This window comes from Zootoca vivipara, chromosome 12 (assembly GCF_963506605.1).
Source record: "Zootoca vivipara chromosome 12, rZooViv1.1, whole genome shotgun sequence".
Lineage (NCBI taxonomy): Eukaryota > Metazoa > Chordata > Lepidosauria > Squamata > Lacertidae > Zootoca > Zootoca vivipara.
In genome coordinates this window covers 23,021,156-23,043,869 of record NC_083287.1, presented here as the reverse complement: position 1 = coordinate 23,043,869, position 22,714 = coordinate 23,021,156, and the positions used below count along the sequence as shown (strand labels likewise).

At 40.6% G+C, this 22,714-nt stretch overlaps 1 protein-coding gene across 1 annotated transcript in view; it reads right to left on the bottom strand.

Annotated features, from left to right (window-relative positions):
• The window catches only part of SKAP2 (src kinase associated phosphoprotein 2), a 105,615-nt gene that overhangs the window by 7,290 nt on the left and 75,611 nt on the right, over positions 1–22,714 (bottom strand). The window contains exons 10-11 of the mRNA XM_035128877.2: positions 13,249–13,332; positions 7,063–7,175 (exon numbers count right to left, since the gene is read on the bottom strand). Coding sequence (XP_034984768.2) covers positions 7,063–7,175; positions 13,249–13,332 — 197 coding nt within the window. The remainder of the gene's footprint in view (positions 1–7,062; positions 7,176–13,248; positions 13,333–22,714) is intronic.

Below are 22,714 nucleotides of genomic sequence, written 5' to 3'. Positions count from 1 at the left end.
CTCCACTTCAGAGAGACTGATAAAATAATGAAGAGTCCTTTAATCTGCAGGAAACCATTCCAGTCAATTTATAAGAAATATTGCATTCCTTTGTAGGATGTGTAATTATTTTCTATTAATCATGCGCTATAAAGCTACATGATGTGGTTATTCTGTTATCGCTAGGAAGAGGCCTGCAGTCAGCTCCTGACAATGTTAGGTAATTACGAACACAAAGCTTCTTTCTCTTTCTGTAGAAATGCTATCAAGATCCAGGAGCACTGTAATGCTTTATTGTATGAAAATAACACTCGGAAGAAATTAAAGAGCCACATAATGAATGGCTTAAAGGCAAATGTGTGCGTGGCAGGGAGAAGAGGAGGGAGGAAGAGAAGGCGGGGAAAAAACACTTTAGGATTTTGTAAAAGGAGGACTATAAAGGGACAACCAGCAGTGACATTTTCAAAAGACGCCATGCACCCAAATTTCATCTGGAACTATTAGCCCATCCCTCCTGAAGCACTTAATGCAAGTATATCTGGCTACCTGAAATTATAGCTGTGAGCCAGAACGCCAGTTACAACCATTGCTTAAATCTCAGTGACATCTATTTATTGGTTTATTTAAAGATCAATTTATTTCTACCCCTGCGGCTCAGCCCAAAAAAGGTTCCCAGAGCAGTTCACAAAGATCAGTCATCTGTCAGCCCTTAGACAGAAGACAGAAGAGAAGGCTTGGGAAGAAAGCAAATTTAGGCCCTGGATCTTAAGCACAACCTTCTTATACCTGGAATGGAAACAGTTCAAAGGAAGAGGAGGAGCCAGAAGTTGCTGGTCTTTGGGCAGAGCCAATAGGATGACCTTGCTTCCTTTCTCTTGCTCAGCTGCAGCCCACCGAAAAATGGCTGATGCAGGTGACAAGGGAGATTTCAGCTGGCTTTACTACGTGTAGGACAGGCATAGGCAAATTTGGCCCTCCAGATGTTTTGGGACTACAACTCCCATCATCCCTAGCTAACAGGACCAGTGGTCAGGAATGATGGGAATTGTAGTCTCAAAAACATCTGGAGGGCCAAGTTTGCCTATACCTGAGTGTAGGATTTTGCTGCAAACTTCAGTACAACCGGAATCTCGCTAATAAAACAAGAACTAAATAAACAAACAACACTAATGATAAAAGTAGTTGAGAACTTTTAAAAAAATAAACGCCATGTGCTTCTTTAGTATAATAGAAATTGCAGGTTTTCTACAATTACTGCAAAAGAAAATGGTTCATGTGGATGAATATAGGAAGATTTACGTAGCAACTCTTTAACATAAAAATAAAATGTGCACTTACTCCAACTAGGCAACAGAGATCCTGATCTTACAAAGGTTGCCCAAGCAGTTAAAATGAATTGAGGATCTTTGGAGAATTTGTCCCAAACGCACAAAATCCCATCATTTGCCTTCGTAATATGAATTTCCGGGACCTTTTCTCTGCAGGTAGGCGTGAGGGTGTTTATAAGGCAACTCAACAGCAAAATGCAGAACACGACATTTTATGTTACTAAGTTGCTGAAGTCACAAGTAGCTTAAGTTAATATACTCAATTGGTGATTCAAACTATACTGTGGTTTGAAACGCATGGGAAAAGAGCTGCTGGGTGGACAGTCCTGACTTTCAAGCCAAGCCATTGGTCTAGATTGCCTTTTCAAACTGTCTAACTCTTTGATGCTGTGACTCAAAGAGCTCATCAAAAGCCTTTTGATTATACAACCCTCTCACACCCTGTAACACCTGAGTAAGAACTTGCCCATCAAAAACTTCCTAAACTTGAGAAGTCCATGCCAGAAAACAGAGGTTCTACCCTTCCCTTCTCCTTGTTTTGTAAACTTTCTACTTTAAACTTTTCTACTTGCTTCCTACTTCTCCCCCCCCCCTAAGAGCAGCAAAACAGAGAGATCGCAACAACACAATTCAATCACTCCATGGCTGAGTGGCACTGAAGTTTTAAACCAGGTCCAGGAGAAACCCTGTCCACTGACATGCACTAGATTCTGTGCTGAACTATTTTGATACAAAGTCATCCCAAGTCTAGATTGGATTTAGTAAAGCAACACATTAAGATCAACTCTAAGTATCCTTTTACAGTTTAGGGACGTATCTTTCTGCAACATGCGATTTGTACATGGTCGTTTTTAACAAACAGTTTCAAACCAGCAGTCGGTTCAATAGCACAGAAATATCAAATATTATCTATGTATTTACCTAAAAAAAAAAGTTGATGAAATACATAACCTACAGATATATTCCAGAGTAAGTGGATAGCAATATGCCTGCTATTATACAATACAAACCTGGATTTCTAGCTCTGATATAACTGGAAGTGAAAGGCTGTAAACTATTTTAATAGATTTCTGTTTGCTTGCTGGACAAAGTTGCTGGTTAAGAGAAGGGTTTTGTTTTTCCCTAAAACTACTTTGGTCATCTTCTACTACTAAAAACAGGAGGACAATGTTTTGGTTTTTTAAAAAAGATTTTTATTAAAGTACGATAATTTTTACATGCATTATATTCTACAGGAAGACAATGTTGAGCATATTTTCCGTTTATAAGCAAAAGCTCCAAAAAGATGTTCAAGCAGAGCTGAGCCTATACTTCATTTTTTTTTAAGGACAGCTAGGCTTGTGCTGCACGGGCATGTGCTGAATTAGAAATTAGAAACAGGAAATAAGCAGCGATAATAATCTCTGAACTACGGCACACATCATCCCAGTAAATGTTATTGATTGCTCTGAAAATAGGAGTGTATAAGACTGGGTTGGCAGAATATCTGGCTATAAGGCTAGAATAAGGCTATATTCTGACTGAATTCAGATTTGTGTTATAAAAATAATAAGGAGGGGTCTGCTGATATACTCGACATAATCATTTGCACCTGGCACATGAATTTATGCCATTCAATTTATGAAATTATCTCATAGCAAGATAGCTCACACCCTCCTTACTCCATAATGTGGGCCACAGTGTTCCTAACAAAGGCTTGGAGCAAAATGAAGACTTGCCCATTTCTATTAAAAGTTTATGTTTAAAGCTGAACAGTCTACGGTGCAGGTAATTTGGAGCATGCAGCTTGTGAAAAGAACAACAGGATCTGGTGCTAAGCAATCTTTTTCTAAATGAAAAGTTTTTCAATTCTTTTAGGGTCCTCAAAAACCTACATTGTAATTTATATTCCTATTTTAAACCTGGTTTTAAGATTTAGCCAAAATTAGGGGAGAAAGATTCCTTAAAAAAAAAAAAGTTAGTTACAATATTTCAAAAGTGAATAGTGATTCTTCCCCCTTGTTAAAATCCTCAGTACTGTAAACAACAAATTACATTATGGAGGTAGGAAACCACCTGAAGATTTTTTTTCTTGCATTAAAATCAGGATAAAGCAAACACAAAGTATTAACTAACAACACAACACTTTATGGTGCCAGGGATTAGATCAGAAACGTATATTTGCCTGTGAGCAGTCAGAATGCTCCTATATAATATTGCTATTAAGTTTAAAATCAAAAAGATGATAGGGGAAGGAGGAGAATATAACCCTGCGAACTTTACACATACAGGAAATATATGTGAAAACACAGAATATAAAGCTCTGTGCTATTGAAGAGTATTTAAGACCAGCCTTGTGTCCAGTTGCAGTTGCATCTGTTTGCAGTAAGATATGAGCAACAAGATGCACAGACAGAGTCAAAAGTTGAAGTGTGCAATCTGTTTCAAAACCTACGTACGATCCCACTGTTTCCGTACTTAAAGTGAAGTTGTTTCCAAATATTTCTTTTAGGGAAGGGAGGAATTTGTCAAGACATGGTTAGTTAAAATAATTTTGTTGCTCATATTTTAGGAACAACACCCACCCACCCACAAAGATGCTACTGGGAGAAGCACCAAAGGTGTGTTTCGGCTCGTTTCACAACTGGCCCTGCTGTTATTTAAATTTCCTCTCCTGAAATGCTTCCTGCCTCCACAAGTACTTTATCTTTCAGCTCACGTTGCATTCTTCTCACAACATATAATACTTACCTTTAATTCCTTATCAGCAGAATAAGATTTCCTGAAGATTAATGTCAAGGGGGGGGGGCTGATATACGATCAGAAAGTAATAAGCAATAGCTGAGATCAAGCCAAAGTTGAAATTTATGACACCATTTTGGAACTGCAGACATTAGCGTCTCCCCACACCTGCATCCCTCATTTTCAACCACTAGATGGTGTAAAAAAATGTTTCTTTAAAAAAGAAAAAACTGGCAAAAGAATCATCCGAGTGCCATAAAACTGAAGCACCAATTTAGAGGGTTAAGAAGTATTTGTTCAAGTCCTTCAGTTTAAGAGCTTGTGGATTATATCTTACTGTGATTATATTCTTAACAAACCCTTTGGCTGGTAACAGTCAGTTAGACCTTGAACAGTAGGGGCAGATTATTCCCTGGTGTTTTAACTTTCCAAAGCCCCTGAATTCAACGCTGACTGGAGACCTCACTTTGCTGCAACAGTCAAAAGCATGTTGAATTTTCATCAGATTTATTTGGGAAATTGGAGGGGCAAATTCTGAACATAAAACTTCCATAGATCTGGAGCAGCTACAACTGATCAAAACCAAGGTGTAGATCAGGGGTCAGCAAACTTTTTTTAGCAGGGGGCCAGTCCACTGTCCCTCAGACCTTGGGGGGGGGCTATATTTTGGAGAAAAAATGCAACGAATTCCTATGCCCCACAAATAACCCAGAGATGCATTTTAAATAAAAGACACATTCTACTCATGTAAAAACACACTGATTTCCGGACTGTCCGCAGGCTGGATTTAGAAGGCAATTGGGCCGGCTCCAGTCCCCAGGCCTTAGTTTGCCTACCCATGGTATAGATCAGGCATCCCCTCCAGATGTTTTGGACTACAATTCCCATCATCCCTGACCACTGGTCCTGTTAGCTAGGAATCATGGGAGTTGTAGGCCAAAACATCTGGAGGGCCGCAGTTTGGGGGTGCCTGGTATAGATAGATAGATGATAGATAGGTGATACATAGGTAGGCAGGTAGGTAGATGAATCAAGATACCACATAGGATTGAAGGGAAAGGGAAGGCTTGTTTGCTCCACCTTGTGTTTCTTTGCAAAGTGGAATGCTTTCAGTTCTGGGTCAAATGAACCATGAATTTGACTGGTGAAAATCAAGATGCAATTCCTTGTAGGAATGTTTAAAGAGCTGTAGCTGTTTAACATGTTAGTTAACACACTTAAGAGAAAAGTACAGTAAGACAGTGCTATAAAATAAAAGTGTAAGGCTGCAATTGTGCCCCCTCTGTTGGAATACAGTGGGCCTTACTTCCAGAAAGGCATGGACAGGATTGCAGAGCATGACCACACACCTGGAAGCTAGCTACTCCATTTAACAAAGCAAAAAGAGTGGATTAGATATGCTGGGTCTGGATTTAAGGGAGCTAAATTCCTGCTGCGCCAAGGATTTAGCAAGTGGACCTGGGAAAGAACCAGTTCCCCGTCTGTAAAATGGGAATAAGGATGACCTAGCTCTCATAGTGTTCTGAGGACAGCTGTGCAACAGAGATATTGTAAATCATTATTATTAAGTTATTTGTTACATCAATGATGAAGCAGAAGAGGTATGCTTAGTTCCAATGAAACACATCTATTTAATTAGAAATACTTTGCACTTTACAGGCGTGGGAAAGGCATGGTAAGGTCGCCACTTTTGTTCTGGCAAAACACAGGACAGGGCGGTGCGGTGCGGTTGGGAGGCATTTATTTTTTTTCATCTGATGCTGAAGTGACTTCAAAGCAATCCATTACAATATACTGCAGCCTATCACAATGGCCCCTCTGGAATTTGTCTGTCTGTCTGTCTGTCTGTCTGTCTGTCTGTCTGTCTGTCTGTCTGTCTGTCTGTCTGTCTCACACACACACAAATTTGTAAATCTGTCTGTTCTTGGCTACCCAGAGCTTAAATACATGACCTTTCACATACCCTTTCAAAAACATGCAGTTGGAGACGTTCTCTAACTTGGGGTGGGAAAGAGAAAGAGAGAAAGATGGAGGGGGGGAGAGGGAGAGAAAGAAGACCTGAAATACAGGACAAAACTGTATCAATACAGGACGTAACTTTTTACGTTGAAATATGGGACAATCCTGTATTATACAGGAAGAGGTGGCAACCCTAGCAAGTGTATGCCATGAACATTGGCTTGCCAGCTCTACAGACAGCAAGGATGGGGTTCAAGAAGCAATTGCTCAAAGTATCGCCCAGGTGCCCAGGCCACAGCCGTGGCTCATTGTCAGGGTTGCCCCTCTAGCTTCTGCACGGCAAGAACTGAACATTTTCTGGAAAGGGGGTCTTGCTCATTTGTGGAGGAATTAAGGGGGGAAACAACTCTTAAGTGAGACTCAAAAATAAAGTCCTGTTGTGTTTGCGGCTTAGAGGCGCTGCTATAGTGGATCTACTTTCCAAAATAGTTAAAATATTGTAAGAACGAAATATTAGTTTGATGCATACTGACGTTAATTCTGCCCCCTTCAGTAAAAGCAGGGAGGAAATTGCATTTGTGTACAGTGATTAACAGAAAAGAGAGGGAGGGGAAGCAATGTGGTGAAAGTCAACTGAATCTGTAACACACACACAGAGAGAGAGAGAGAGAGAGAGGGCTGCTGGTTACTGCTGAGGCCAAAAACTGTGATATGAAAACAATTCCAAATATTCCGAGTTCAGCACATGCAAGAGCTGCCAAGGAAGAGGATGTAACTTGTACGCACACAGTAGTTGACAAAGCTAACTTTTACACGCAATTAAGTGCATTGTCTCCGAGGGAAGCAGAGATAAACATGCTTTAAAGGCAATTCCTGTTGCACAATACCACTTCAGATGTGATTACATTCCATTGACAAAATAATTAATGGGCAAGGAACTTCTGACTGAACGCGAAGGATGTAAAGGAAATGCCAATTTCCCGACACCCTTGAAAGCTGCACGGTTCCCCCCCCCTTTCTTTTCTTTACTTCAGCTATCTCCTCGTACCTATCTATTCTCGGTAGGATACAGTACCTTGCTGAGAATGTAGATAGCGTCCCCACGTTTGAATGTCAGCTCATCAGGAACATCACCGGTACAGTCCCACATACCTTGATAGAAATTAGCATAATCGGTTTTTTTACTGCCTGGGGACGGAAGAGGTGAATACATTAGATTTGTCAGCATATGTGATCTGGGGTTTTGTTATCAAGGTTACAAATACACCACCGCTCAAAAAAACACAAAGATCGACCGAGAAACATTTCCCAACTTTCTTTTCTGTCATAGGAAACCATCCCTTTGTCTCGTAAGTGCGGCAGCAAGGGTGAAAAACAAGTTCCATTTCTTGCAGTCGTCAAACATGTAGTCACATTTATTTATCCTTTTTTTTTAAAAAAAAACAAGTTATTGCTATGGAGTTGCACATCACAAATCTGCTACTTTATTTCATGCAAGCAGCTATGCGTTTTCCCATAGAAAAGGGGTAAGATTGCTGCCGACATTAAGAAAACCTGTGACAACAGGGCAAACCAAGCACTTTGAAGCTCTCCATGTCTTTCTCCTGAAAAAGACAAACTCCCCCTCTGAAAACGTCTCCCTTTTTTGAGGGCTAAAGCTGAAATATTGTCACGTCGGTAGAGCTAACCTTGCTGAATTTGCGTTTTTAAAAATATTTGTGTCAGCACCAGCTTAGGACATTAAGTTCCGGCTAAATATGCAACACACACTACAGCCGTAAACTCATCCTTCTAAGAACATAAGCACAATGAATGTGCTGCGTTCAAACTGCCATACAGACCATTAACTGATTGATTATTTTAGCACTGTTTGCTCTGGAATGCCACCATAACACAGTAATAAATGCTTTGTCATATGCTTGCCATACAGAGAAGCACTTACTGGAGCACAGAAATTCCATGCGGTTGAAATACTTTGGAAGCCTCTGTGAACACAGGAAGCTATTTCCTGTTTGCGATTCTGTAAGAAGCGCATTGGCCGAGTTTTAATACAGCAAGAATGCAAGAAGCCCCGATGAGGCAAGCGGGGAACATTACGCTTACAAGACCCGCGACAGATGCAAGTGTGCTAATAATCTGCATCTTTCAATTCAGATATAAGCATTCCAGATTTAATCAGATTAAGGGAACGCTGTCTTCATTTTGTTACAGCTGCAACAAAACTGCCATACTAGGAATCACACAGCAACACTTTCATGGTATTAGAACTCAAAAATCATTACTTATATCCCTCCACACATATAACCGTGTATAATTAATGGTTATCACATCTGTAAAAAATAAAAAAAAGCCTCGCCAAATGTAAGCTGAGCACTGCATTTCAGAAAACGGCGCGGTTTTCTAATCAGGACGGTGATCTACATTTAATCCCCTCCAGTATTAAGATGTCATAATAATATCTTCCAATGCTACATTCAGCTCAGCTCACGGAAAGTCATAGGCAGATGTTTCCCTGATCTGCATTTGACTCGAGGAAGCAATTTCCATTTTCATCACGTGGCCTGGATTCCAAACAGAAACGGCTTAACTTCTGTTGGAAAACGCTAGAGGGCACTCAGGGTGGCAGTTTGCACAATGAGTGGGATTCTGCATGCACCACTTATTTTTAGCCATTTCTCTTTTTTTCCTCCCCCCCCCACCCCCATAAGCAATTTGCTGGTTCTATGTTAAATACCTATATCATATTTCATTAGGATTTTTTAATAGCTTATAAATGTAAGGGGGGGAATCTGATTTGTGGAATGTGATTCCTATTCCCCGCCTCTCCAAAATCGTAAAGTAAGAGTCTTAAAAATAAGGTGTTTGGGCTTGATAACGCCTGCATTTATTATCTTGCATTTAATCATTCCCAACAGGGTTCTAGAGCTGCTGCAACATGCCGTTGCTTACCACACAAATTGTCTCGCAGCGATGCACGCTTGCAAAAACGTACGTACAAATTAACATCAAAAAGATAAAAACAACACCAGTAACTAAAAATGCTCAATATTTTAAGAAGGAAGAATCCTATCCTACTATAATAAGGTGAACACCAATACAGAAAAGGTTATATCCCCATACCTCTGTACAACTGATAGATAATGAACAAGGGGTTTGATATCGAGATCAATATATATCTTGATAAACTAGTTCTTATCTGAAATCAGAATACAGACTCATAGACTCATAGAGATGGAAGGTACCCTGAGGGTCCTCTAGTCCAACTAAACTTGGCTCCATGAATGTAACAATATTATTAACTGCGGCTTTATCATTTTGAAATTTTTATTATTTTAAATTTGTTCTGTCCTTCATGGTGATTTAAGGTCATTTTGGATACAGCCGTCGAATGCTTATAATGACTTTTTTTCAAAATCTTTTTTATCTTCAACATCGTATCTTTCTGTACGGAGAGGGCAAGGCATTTACCTATTAAGAATGTAAACATTGCTCTCAGTAAATTGAATTCTGACAGAGAGTTAGAATTCAGTGCCAAAACCGAAGACCAAGCGGGCTAGGCTGCTGTACATTTATTTGGATTACAGCCTTAACGTTAACAGGATTTGACAGTGCAAACCTATGCTTGTCTACTCAGGTATGCTTGCCTACTCAGGAGGGCTAGAGTTCAGTGAGAATTACCCCCAGGGAAGTGTGTACAGGATCGGAGCCTTAGATATGAAAATAAGGTACGTGAAGAAACAACTTTTTCCCACATACGTATCTAAAAGTCACATTTGTCCATGAGGGGACTAGCACGACTAAGGAATTGATTGTGGTCAACACATGATGCCCGGTTGTTCAAGCCACACAGGTATGCAAAAAGAAAACTCTCTATATATTATGGTTGGAAGGTGGGGGGAGTTTTAATGTGAAAAACATCTTACATTCTTAAGTAAGGTTAGAACAAGTTCATGTCATGTGATCTGTAGTAAGGCCAAAATATTCTTTGCCAATTCATGACCCTACATAACAAACAAACTTCTAGCATTACATGTTTAACCGTCCAGAGAGGATCAGAGGTCACTGCCGTACTAAAGTGTTAGAACTATTGCTTGAAATGAATTTCACGTCAGGGAATAATTATTATGGTGCTTTATTTCAAGGATATTGTATGAAACGTACTTGTATTTATAGGTTCGCTCATAAAAATTTAAGACCATGCTAACAAAGAAAAACAGTAATATTTCACGATGGGGGCAGGCCACTTTTTCAGCACAGAGACTGCTGGAAACATGAACTACGTTGTCTATTATTTATGTGCAATAGCCATCATTTGCATAGAATTTGCATGAGTGTCAGGGCACAGCTGTTGCAGAAACTGCCACTCTGGGACAATTGTACAATTTCTGACGTGGGAGTTAAAAGCTCTGAGAATGCTTTGTAAGTTACAATCACTTTGGAAAGATTAAAGTTTCAACTCCTTAAAGACTTAGCAAGTGGGGGGAAATGTTTTGCCCCCACATATACACAAACAGACTTGTGAGGAAGAACTAAAAGTATTGTGGAGGGTAGTTGGGGAGGAAAAGGCAAGGGGAGTTCATGACAGAAGTTAATAAAATTATGTATAGTGTGCATAATTTTTCAACCCTGGATCAGAACCTGAAGCCAGAAAATGAAATGGACAGCAGGTTTAGGACAGGCCACAGAAAGTAATCACTCAGACATCGCACTAAACTGTAGTTTAGCATTTAAAAAATGAACCACGGCAAATGCTGGTCTCACGTGCTCCTCTGCTCTGCCTACAAGATGTTCACTACTGATTTAGATTAACCCTAGCTTGTTGTCTTGGCTGAACCTGACAAATGGTGCTTAATCTTAACTATGGTTTGTTAAAAAGAAGCCAAATTCAAACCATGGTTTATGAAGGTAGCTTGTTTAATCAAACAATAACTTAACATTAACCACAGCTTTTAGTGTTTGGAAAATAAGTTGAACTGATGCTTATGGGACGGACAGCTTACTTGGGCAAAGCATTATCTCTAGACCTATTTCAACCTGGGAGACAGGAAGACTATCACTTTTATGCCCTGTTGTTGGAAGCTACCATGGGAAACAAGATCCTGGATTAGACTTTGATCTGATCCAGCAGGGCTTTCTAATGTGAACAAAGAAAAGGTAATTTGGCCACATGTTGCAACAAATATGTGTTAATCCCATCCTTTCCCACTTTGGACTGTTCCCAGCGCTATAGTTCACATCAACAAAACCCAAATGTAAAGAAGAAATCCTAAAAGGTTTTCAAAATAATCCAAGTGCAAGGAATAAATTGCATTCAAGTTAGGGCCTACTACACATGCCGGCACCTTAAAAATTCTTCAACTTTGTGGGTTCTAGAAACAAACTTTTAACTTTAGAACTTGGGAACTTTATCGGGATTAATTTGAAGAAACATCCTGAACCTTGCATACAGAGCCTAGAAGTTAAGAGGCAATTGTGGTATGGCACTTGCCTAATACAGCCTTCATGTGAAAGAGATGGCATTTTATTAATAAATTGCTACGTGTTCAAAGTTCCTAAGGCTCTAATCCCTAGGAGCCCAGGCATCTGACCATTGGGTCCATCCAACATCCAATATTGTCTACACAACTCAATATCGTCCGCCCTGATTGGTAGCGGCTCTGCAGGGTTTGAAGGAGGAGTCTTTCCCAGCCCAACTTGAAGATACACCTTTACCAGGGAGTAAGCCCTGTCGAACTTGTGGCGACTTCTTTATGAGTAAACATGTATAGGAGAGGCTATAGTTTTAGAAAAGATTCTGGCACTCACTTTATAAATGGGGCTGGCCTACATCGCATTAATTTGGGAACGTGCCTATTTACTGGAAAGCTTCCGTGATCCTGTTGCCAAGGTTACGCTGAGAATTATTATTTTTAAATGCTTGTTTTGTAGTGGTCCACTCTGACAGCAACTTCTGATGACTCACCCCTTTGTTTCCTGTGCTCGGCAAACCCAAGCCCAAACTGTCTACAACAACCTGCTCAGATAGCTTCCTGTGAGAGGCCGGAAATCAGGCCTGTTTCCTCTCCACACACTATATGAGGAAGGGCACAGCTAAGACACTTCCTGAACACACTCCTCGTCCACCCTTTCTGTGACAGCAGTGGAAGAATGATGTGGAGCAAATATGACGAGAAAGATAACCCTAGGGCTCGCTCCTTTGTAGGGCCCAGCTGCAACAGTGAGCCCCTTGCTCAGCTGGTGTCTGGGGCGTAAAGAACCGTCCTGATAAGGAACAAGTTCTGGTTTTCGAAGTTAAAAACAACACTTAGCTCAAAGTGGCAAAAGACTGAGCTCCCAAAGGAGAAGTTGAGTTGGTTTTTAAGAGTGGCAAAGAAGGCTGCTCCTACCCAAAGGCTTCATATGGCGTGTCCAGTCCCCACCCTGCTCTCCCGAATGTAGTGCTGCTAATTTGCACGGGGCAAGTTGCCAAGGCACAGCGGAGAGAGGCCATTCTTCACGGCACTTCATGAGCACCGCTGTCCTTTTCTGATTTTTTTATGCTGCCATCACTTTTCCATTCTGCTGTCACCGAGCACCGGCATTTCTTAGCCCAGTTCATTTGCTTTCTGTGGTATAATCATATGCAATGAAGATATGCATGGCCAACATTTAAACAGGCTGCAGATCAATTAGTGGTCTTAAGTTTATCTGATTTTTATCAAAGAAGACAGAGCTGTGGGTCGATTGTCAGAGCCTGTGTCAAGATGACCTTTTCAGAGACGTCTACATTGCTGGTCCCCTGGGCAACTTGTTGTCCCCTGTTAGTCTCTGAATGACAGAAGTCTGTTCTGCTCAAGCACAAAGTATACACAGATGTCTATATTACATTCTTATAGGTTTGACAGGAACTGCATGTTGTATCTATAAACTGTCCTTTAGCAGTGACACTTCCTCAATGATGATAAGCTAATTTATGCAGCTAAATCTCCTTTGTGAAGAAATGAAAGCTAATTGAGTCATTACAAAGTAATTCAGGAAGGAATACCTTGTATAAATTGGCTTACTTTATAAATCCTTCTCAAGCGATTTTCATGCATCCTAAATGGTGCTATTCGGATTCCGCCCCCCCCCAACCTTTCTCCTGCCATAAGAAATCAGTTAAAACTTTCAGAAACTTCAAGGCTTTTATCTGTGCCAAGGGCTGGGATGGGCGAGAGGCAAACACCGAAAAGTAAACGTAAAGCAATGGAGGCAAAACACAGGCTGGGAATCCAAAAGGTACCTGAAGCATTGCTAAGGTTCTCTTGGCTCGGTTTCCTTGACTCTTCAGCCTTCCCTGGCACTCTGGCCGGTGCTTCTTCTTCTTCTGCAGACACAAGCAATACGTTGAACAAACATGTTAGTCTACAGGAATTATAGCCCACGACAGTTTAGAAAATACAGAGTGTGGCTGAGGCGGCGTAAATTCTGTCTGTCAAGGAGGCCACAAAGTCAGCACACACAGCAGGGTTGAAATATGGTCAAGCACTTGGATGTCCCTCTTAAAAACAAACGCCCTAGTTTTGAACTAAAAATATAACTCGAGTGCCTTTAGATCCAATCCTTGTCCTCCGAAGGAAAGAGAAGGCAGCTTGAAGCGTCACTATCACTGGTTGACTTCTCTAGTTCCAGCGTCGACACAGGTTTTTGATGTAATGAAGTTCCCCACAAGGCAATACTTCTTACATCGTTTTCACAACGCCACCATATTGCCGTTTAGTTCGCCTTGGTACAGTGAAAGCTAGTAGCATATCAAGGCAATGGTGTGCCAATCATTTTGCCGCCCGAAGCAGAGCTCACATAGCACCCTCTGCACTGAGGAAAAACCAATTCAGTGAACCAATTCAGCCACTCATTCCTGACCCTTCTCTATTCCCCACACTGCCACGGCCCCATTGTGTTCCCTGAAGGAGGTTGCTTTAGCCTGCTGTATGGCAGGGCCTATCCCGAATCAAGGAGGCAGGCTTGAAAATCACAGTTCTCCCTAATAAAATCTAAGACATCACCATATGCAACAAGGTTCACCACATAAAAGAGTACGCAATTAAGTCAACATGAGCTAACATTTTCATTTCAAAAGGGAAAAAAGCCTAAAAGCTTGATGGGTTCTAAGAAAACAAAAAACAAAGCAAAAGCAGTTGAAACTAATTTACTCTTTTTTTGTGTGTGCCACTGATTCATACATTCTCAAAGCAATTTAGCTGCTGCTAAACTATGGCCACATTCTCACCATTTTAAGCATGTTATTCTATTTCACACAGCCCGGTTGATTAAACATAACCACAGCAGAAATCCTAGAACTCAGAAAACAAAGCAGCAAGTAAGCTATTCTGACCATTTCTACCCCGCCCATCCGGCTGGGTCTCCCCAGCCACTCTGGGCAGCTTCCAACAGAAGGTTAAAAACACATTAAAACATAATTAAAAACTTCCCTAAACATGGCTGCATCTTTACACCAAGCCTGAAACTCAATAAGGAAGGAGCCAACCATACCTTTAGGATGGTGTTAAGACAATGTGGTCCCCAGATGATGATGTTCGACTCCAGCTCCCACCAGCCACAGTCAATATGGCCAATGCTCAAGGAAGTGGTAGACCAACAACATCTGTGGACACCGTGGCTGCTATTGCATAAGCCTCAGCCCGAGATGCCAGGAGCAGTGTGCACATACCACACACATACCTAATGCTGCAGGGGTAAGAAGACCCCATCGTTCAGAAATACCCCAACTACTTCAGATCACAAAATAATAATAATAATAACAATAATAATAAATAATAATGATGATGATGATGATGATGTATGGAAGTGAGAGCTGGACCATAAAGAAGGCTGATCGCCGAAGAATGGATGTTTTTGAATTATGGTGCTGGAGGAGACTCTTGAGAGTCCCATGGACTGCAAGAAGATCAAACCTATCCATTCTGAAGGAAATCAGCCCTGAGTGCTCACTGGAAGGACAGATCCTGAAGCTGAGGCTCCAATACTTTGGCCACCTCATGAGAAGAGAAGACTCCCTGGAAAAGACCCTGATGTTGGGAAAGATTGAGGGCACTAGGAGAAGGGGACGACAGAGGACGAGATGGTTGGACAGTGTTCTCGAAGCTACGAACATGAGTTTGACCAAACTGCGGGAGGCAGTGCAAGACAGGAGTGCCTGGCATGCTATGGTCCATGGGGTCACGAAGAGTCGGACACAACTAAACGACTAAACAACAACAACAACAATAATAATTTATTATTTATACAAGGATGCTTTAAGTATCACTACAACCTCTGCACCCAGATTCATTTTGTTGAACCCTACGTACCCAACCACAGCTACCAGACACTGTCTCATGAAACAACACTACTCCTGGATTGACAGAGGATTTTTTTTATTAAAAATAGGTAAACTGGGTGACAGCATGCTGGTGACTTCTCATTTCAAACTGATGAATTTTTAGCAGCCATGAGACCACTCATCTACTTAGACATGTTTCGCACTTGTCAAGTGCATGCAAGGGAGAGTACCAGTTCATAATACCTGCTCCACCAGCTCCACAACACCCCACTTAGAGGCTGGTTATGTGCTGCTTACCTGCAGAAAGCAGCAATTGTAGTTTGGATGTTAAGGGCACCCTTTACTCAACATAGCAGCTTTGTAGATTTCAGTTCCACCATCCGGTGTAGACAGATTTTATGTTGGCACAAGACCCCACAAGAACGCTGGCATGGGTAGATCTGTTGCGGAAACCGTATTTAAACTGACATAGCACGCTCGAGGTTCAGCTGGGGCCAATATGTTGACCTGGGATCTGGAAATAAACCCACTTGCAATTGCCGTTCGGCCACAAAGCTCACTGGGTGGCCAAGGGCAAGCGAACCACTAGATAAGGATTTTGTACAAATAAAATGATATCACTTCATACAAGGGAAAGTGCTAGGGAAATGCTGAAGAGTGGATAGAGTTTCCTGTTACCACACATTTTAAAAGGCTAAGTAGGAACACAAAGACAAGAAAAGAAATGCCTTTCTATATACTGTTAGGGGCACCAGGAGGCACTCTCATCCTATGGCTTATATCCAAGGAACCAACATGCCCTGTTAGTTATCTCTCCTTTCCACTGGGTATCACTGTTCCTAATTACGTTACACTGCATAAGCATCTGTTAATATGCAGCACACTGGAGGGGAAAAGCTCTTCCTAATAAACCCTATAAAACTATTCTACTGCGGTATCAAGGTCAACAGTTCTCACCAGTTTTAAGTTTCTCCAGAACTGGAGAGGGTAAAAACTTTTCCAATATCTGAATTTAACTAAGGAGACTAGTCTTTCAAAAATGCTGGTCTAGCCCTCTCCTCCACTGCCCCAATTCACCCTAAGCAACTTTTAAACAAATCCGTGCAGATTTCTCAGATGTTAGATTCCAACTTGCCTCGGCCCTGCCAGAATGGTCAAAAATCAGGGGTGCTATGAGCTCAACATCCTGTGGGGGGGTCCCCCTCCCTGATATACTGTAGATGGTGATTTTCAGACTAACACAAGGATGTGTGGATGACTACAGTGGTGCCTCGACGTACAAATTTAATCCGTTCCGAAGGCACCTTTGTAGGTCGAAAAATTCGTAAGTCTAAAAGCGCCTTTGGAAACGCGATTTCCCATAGGAATGCATTGGAAATGGAAAAATTCGTAAGTCGAAGCAACCCCATCTAAAAATTCGTAAGTCGAAAAAACCCTATCTAAAACCACCGTGAAATTCATAAGCGTGCGGCCATTTGCCCCATTCATAAGTCGGAAAATTTGGTTGTCAAGTCGTTCGTAAGTCAAGGTACCACTGTACATAAAGGACAATAGGTTCATTTCTGTCTTATGAGGAAAATTATGATTAAATTTTGATAAGAGGCCAGCAGATCATGGACTAGGTCGCTTTCTTCATCAGATGCATAAAGCTCATCTTCCTGGGTAGTTATAAACAGGGGTGCCAAAATACCATGAAAGACAAGTAGAAATATCTTGTGACTATGAATGAAGAAATAATTTGTTTGGTCCACTTTTTGCAATAGACTAAACCCAATCTGATACTCCAGAATTTGCTTGCAGATTAGAATGTAGCTCCCAGTTGGATTGCATGCTCTTCCAGATTTTGCAATGCATTTTTGGTGGACAGAGCACGTATTTTATTTATTTAGTGCATAAACTGTATATACCACTTGGCTGTAGAAAAGAACTCAGGGTGGTATACAAGATTCATATTTTACTGGTGAATGTGGTGAGAAGCATGTATTTCATGCAAAAAGTGTGCACAAAATGCATATAATGGAACTGAATGACTGGAATTCTACGAATACAGTTAACTGAAATAAAAAGCAAAAATCGTATCAGGGTCAGTAGTTGTTGTTTTGTTAATGTCCCAAGTTAGCTTTCTAGAGCACACTTCTGTCATGAGATTGGTTATGCCCAAGATAAAGATGTATTTGAAGTAAGCAATTCCATCTTAGATTCCCGTCAAAAGCTCTAGTATTCATTACTAGGATACCTCCATTAGCCCTTATTAATAACACGGCTAATCACAAGCAAGCACTGTATTGTGCTATGCTAGCTAAGAGACACCTGTTAGGATTTTGTGATGCTGGGTAGTGTGATTGGTATAAATCACATGAGATGTCTGAGAAGAGTGTGGGAACGGAAGACTGTCTTATCTCTTCTGTCTGAGTGTGTTATGGTTTCTTTACTTTCACTTTTGCAGTATGCAGCATTCTTGTTCTCCCTGAGCTGGAGAACACAGATGTGCTTATGGATTCTCTGTACATATTGTGAATAAAACGTAGTTTAGATCTACGGATGTTTCCTTCTTCTTGCTGTTAGATGCCAGAAGACTTGCGTACACTTTTCATAAGAGAAGTGTCGCTAGGGTTGCCAGACTCAATAGAGGACAGGACCTCTGTGCCTTTAATTGCCCTGCTCTCTTTTGAGTCTGGAAACCTTAAAGAGAAACCAGCAGACCCTTTGCTTGGAAATTAAACAAAGGGTCTGCTGGTTTCTCTTTAAGGTTTCCAGACTCAAAAGAGAGCAGGGCAATTAAAGGCACAGAGGTCCTGTCCTCTATTGAGTCTGGCAACCCTAAGTGTCGCAGAGAGGCACTCTGGAGTGAAGGGGCATGTCATTCCAGAGACATGCCTACTGGGAGACGCACGGAGGCACCGGGGTTCGCCGTGTCCCCGGGTGCATTTTCCAACAACACCATGTCATTGTACAATATTAATTAACACCTTAGATAACAACAGTTTGTGGGTTAATATATTCTACTCAATACTTTTAGCAACAGTAAACACAAACAGCTGAGCTATGCAGTAAAATCCATCAAGCAACACAGATGGTTATAAGGTTTTCATTATGTGGTTTCCATAGCAATCATCTTGCAAATCTGGAAGGTCCTTGCAAATAAGCAGCTTGCATTTACATGCCTTTCAGCTGCACCGTGGAAGTCTTCAACACGTAGAGTTGCTATTCCAATCGCATTAGAAGGGTCATTGGGATAAATTTTGATCAGCCACTACTACTGCAGATTCTTCAGACAATTTGCCTTTGTGAGAAAAATGCATTGGTCAATAATTTCATGCCTGTAGTGTATAAAGGTGCATTTTTATTTTTATTTGAAAGCTCAGTGATATCTCAGCCACTTTAAGAAGTACACAATTTTGGCAAAAGATTTTGGGTATAATATTGAATATGATGCATCGTTGAAATTGTGGAATCAAACATTGAAATTTACTGCATGTATTGCTCTGAAAGAGAATGTCTTGAAGATGATGTATAGATGGTATTTAACACCAGTAAAATTAGCTAAGATGTATAGGATGAGTAGTAAAACATGCTGGAAATGTAAAGAGAAGGATGGTGCATTTTATCATATGTGGTGGACATGCAAAAAAATCAAAAGATTTTGGGAAATGATATATAATGAGCTGAAAAAGATCTTTAAATACACTTTCCCCAAAAAACCGGAGGCTTTTTTTATTGGGACATATAGGTCAGGAGATTGCAAAAGGAGACCAAGTATTATTTATGTATGCGACAACCGCGGCTAGGACTTTGTTAGCCCCAAAATGGAAAACTCAGGAGTTACCAACGATCGAAGAGTGGCAGACGAAAATGATGGACTATGCGGAATTAGCAAGGCTGACTAGCAGGATCCGAAACCAGGGAGAGACAAGGTTCCAAAAAGACTGGAGTAAATTTGTGGACTATATGGAGAGGAACTGTAGAAGTTTAAAGACACTTGCAGGACTGAAATAAATCCTACGAAATGACTTTAAGTAGAGGGAGTAAAGGAACTGCGAGATAGGAGTGGACAAGAAAACCAAATGAGGGGAGGGGGGGGAAGTCAAAGCTCGGCAGAGCACAGTGAATTTGAGATAATGGAATAGATGTTAAAAGGAGAAAAATTTGTGTTTATTGTGTGTTGTTGTGTTTGTTGTTGAATGTTTTGTTATTGTCTGATGTGTTTATTTGAAAATTTAATAAATTGCTTTTTTTAAAAAAAAGAAGTACACATGTTTTTTGTTTCAAAACTGATCATACTAAAGAAGGGAAAGCCTTCTCGGGAGTCGCACCCCAGCTTTGGAACGCCCTCCACTTTGAGATACAGCTGGCACGGATGTTGCTGAGTTAAAGATCTGGTCATTTGTCTAGATTCTGCTTTGCTGGAGCTCTGGGTAGCGCCTGAAAACAGAAGAGTGACCAAGACTGCCTCTCTCGTGTCCTCATTGAAGAAACTGTTTGCATAGGCAACACTTCCAAGACCCCCTTCCTCCTCAGCTAACTTCTGGGGGGTGGGAAGCAGACAGGTCCTACCTTGGTAAATAAGTACAAAACCTTCTGAATTACACGAACATCTATTCTATGTCAGGTCCAATGCAACAGCAGCTATTGTATAGCTGCAGTTAAAAATATTTTGCTTGTTTACTCTCAAGTTGTAATTTTCTGGATGGCTGTCATGACAAAAGGCTATTGGAAAAGTGCCTTTGCTCGGCATGTAAAACAGTTGTAGAGGATATTATCATCACCGTATCAGTAGCATTTTACAAAAAATAAAGTGTCAAAGCGACTAAACAGGATAAAATACAACAGATAAAAGCAAAAAAAACAGTAAATTTAAAGCAATGAATAATACAATACAACTAAAATGCTCATCCAATAACATAATAATGAGGAGCAGTCCAACTAACCCACTAAAAGATTAGTACAGTGGTGCCTCGCAAGACGAATTTAATTCGTTCCACAAGTCAATTTGTTTTGTGAAAAATTCGTCTTGCGAATCGCGGTTTCCCATAGGAATGCATTGAAATTTCTTTTTTTTTGCCCATAGGAATGCATTAATTGAATTTCAATGCATTCCTATGGGAAACCGCGATTCGCAAAACGAATTCGTCTTGCAAGTCACCATCAGATCGCAAGACGCATTCGTCTCGCGAAAAATTAGTCTTGCAGGGCATTCGTTTTGCGAGGTGCCCCGGAACACCATAGAGGCCAGATTAGTTAGCCAAGGCCTAAATGAATAGAAATGTCTTAGTCTAGTGCCTGAAAACCCAGCCTGTTTTCCTCAGGACAGCATTCCACTACATCAATGTCCTTTTTATAAAGATCTTCATAACAAATAATTCTCACACCTACCGAGTTTCTATATTTTTTGCTATTTGACCATGAAAACTATCTTGCTTTGTCAATTATACCTCATTTGCATTGGCAGGCTGTTTATGAAGGGCTAAATTTGTGGTTCAAATCCCAATGCTCTTGATGTTTTGTTATGGCTAAACAAATACAAACTATTGCCCACAAGAAAGCCAGAGTCCTTCCCTAATTTCCAAGATAATAAAATACTTTCCCAATATTTCAGACATTGATTTCCCCTCTAAAGAAAGTTAAATTCAGGTCAAATAAGTAACACTAAACCACCATTTAGGATTAAGTTTCATTGCCACTACTGTTTTGTGGATAAATAACAAAAAATTAATCCTGTTAGTGTAAATAGATTTGAGAGTCCACTTAGTTACGTGTGTGTGTGTGTGTGTGTGTGTGTGTGTGCAAATATAACAAACACATAAGCATCTACACAACAACATTTTTTTGGTGTGTTCAGATTTAAATGGGATTATTTCGAGGCTTGCATATGCTAACTGTTCAGAAACCAAAGGTTTTATTTTGTGTACCTAAGTAAAAGGGACATTAAATCTTATCATCTTGTTTTAAAAAGACCTTGGAATGTATATGGGATATAAATCTGCACACACACACACACTTATGGTTCTCCGTCTCTCTCACTTCCAAGGGGTAAAGAGGATGAGTGTGTGGCAAAATGTAGGAGGCTCAGGAAACACTAAACTTCAGAGTGACTGCCACAGCTCTCTGTGGGTGGCCAGAGATCTGCAACATTTCCATGGACAACTTAGACCATCAGCAGACATGGTTAGTCTCAACTCCTGCTGGCTTCGCAGGGTGGCACATCTTTTGAAAAAGCAATCAGTGGGGCTTAGAATAAAGCATTTCCTGGCACTTCCTGAAATGATTTCCCCCCCGTAAGACAATAATTTGGTGCAACATAAGGAAAGCAGAGTTAATTAAACGAAGTCAAGAATAAGGTGACTGCTGAGAGAGGTCAGATGGGGTGGGTGGGTTGGATTAAAATAAGAAAAAAGAAGAGGGGGAGGAAACCTGCCACATAGTAATTATTTACTCATGAAACAGCTTTACGTAATATGCCTTTGTTCAGTTCTTCTACGTAGTATACACTTGAAGAAAGAAAGGGCCCATAAAAATTAAGTCAAAGCAAACACCTGTCCTGTTCTTTGAGCATGCTTCCTCTCTCCTCGTTTAATGCAAAAAAATCAGAGAAGCAAATTCATGAAAAATGGAGTTAGTCTTGACCTTACTACTTTCAGAAGACATCTCAGCATTTGCAGCAGCTTTTAAGAAATCTTGTAGAACTCATTATTTTTTGCTGAACCTCTCAGCGTTAAAGTGAACACTCCTGTGAAAAATATGAATTAAGTCAAAGAAAAAACACATTGAAGCCCCTTTTGTTCCGATGACACAGAGAGGGAAGCACCATTCTTGAACTTCCTTATTAAAATCAAAAGTAAAATCATGTTAATAGCTTATAGTGAGCTCATGCCAAACAATTACAGTGGTACCTTGGTTTACGAACTTAATCCATTCTTAAAGCAAAGCGTTCTTAAACCAAGGCGTGCTTTTCCATAGCAGCGGGGGACTCAATTTACAAATGGAACACACTCAACATGTTCTGCTTCCAAGGCAAAGTTCACAAAACAAAACACCTACTTCTGGGTTTGCAGCGTCCTTAATCGAAGTTGTTCACAAACTAAGCTGCTCTTAAACCAAGGTACCTCTGTAGTAGTCTGTTGCAGCAAGCAACAAATTCTTGTGGCACCTTAAAGTCTTAACTAATTTATTGTGGCATTAGGCTAAAGCAGCAGGAGGAAGATGTACGCTCACACAAAATGGAAAACTGTTGCCTCTGTTATTGTTGGTGTGGACAACAAAATACATTCTGAGGTAAACAATGAAGTTAGAAGAGAGAATATATACTTATTGAAGCATACTGACAATTGGAAAGACCTGAGGCAACAGGTCTTTGCCTCGACTCTTTTTGAGCATCCTTATCAACACCTTCTGCTAGAGACAGACCAGCAATACTGAGCTGAATAAA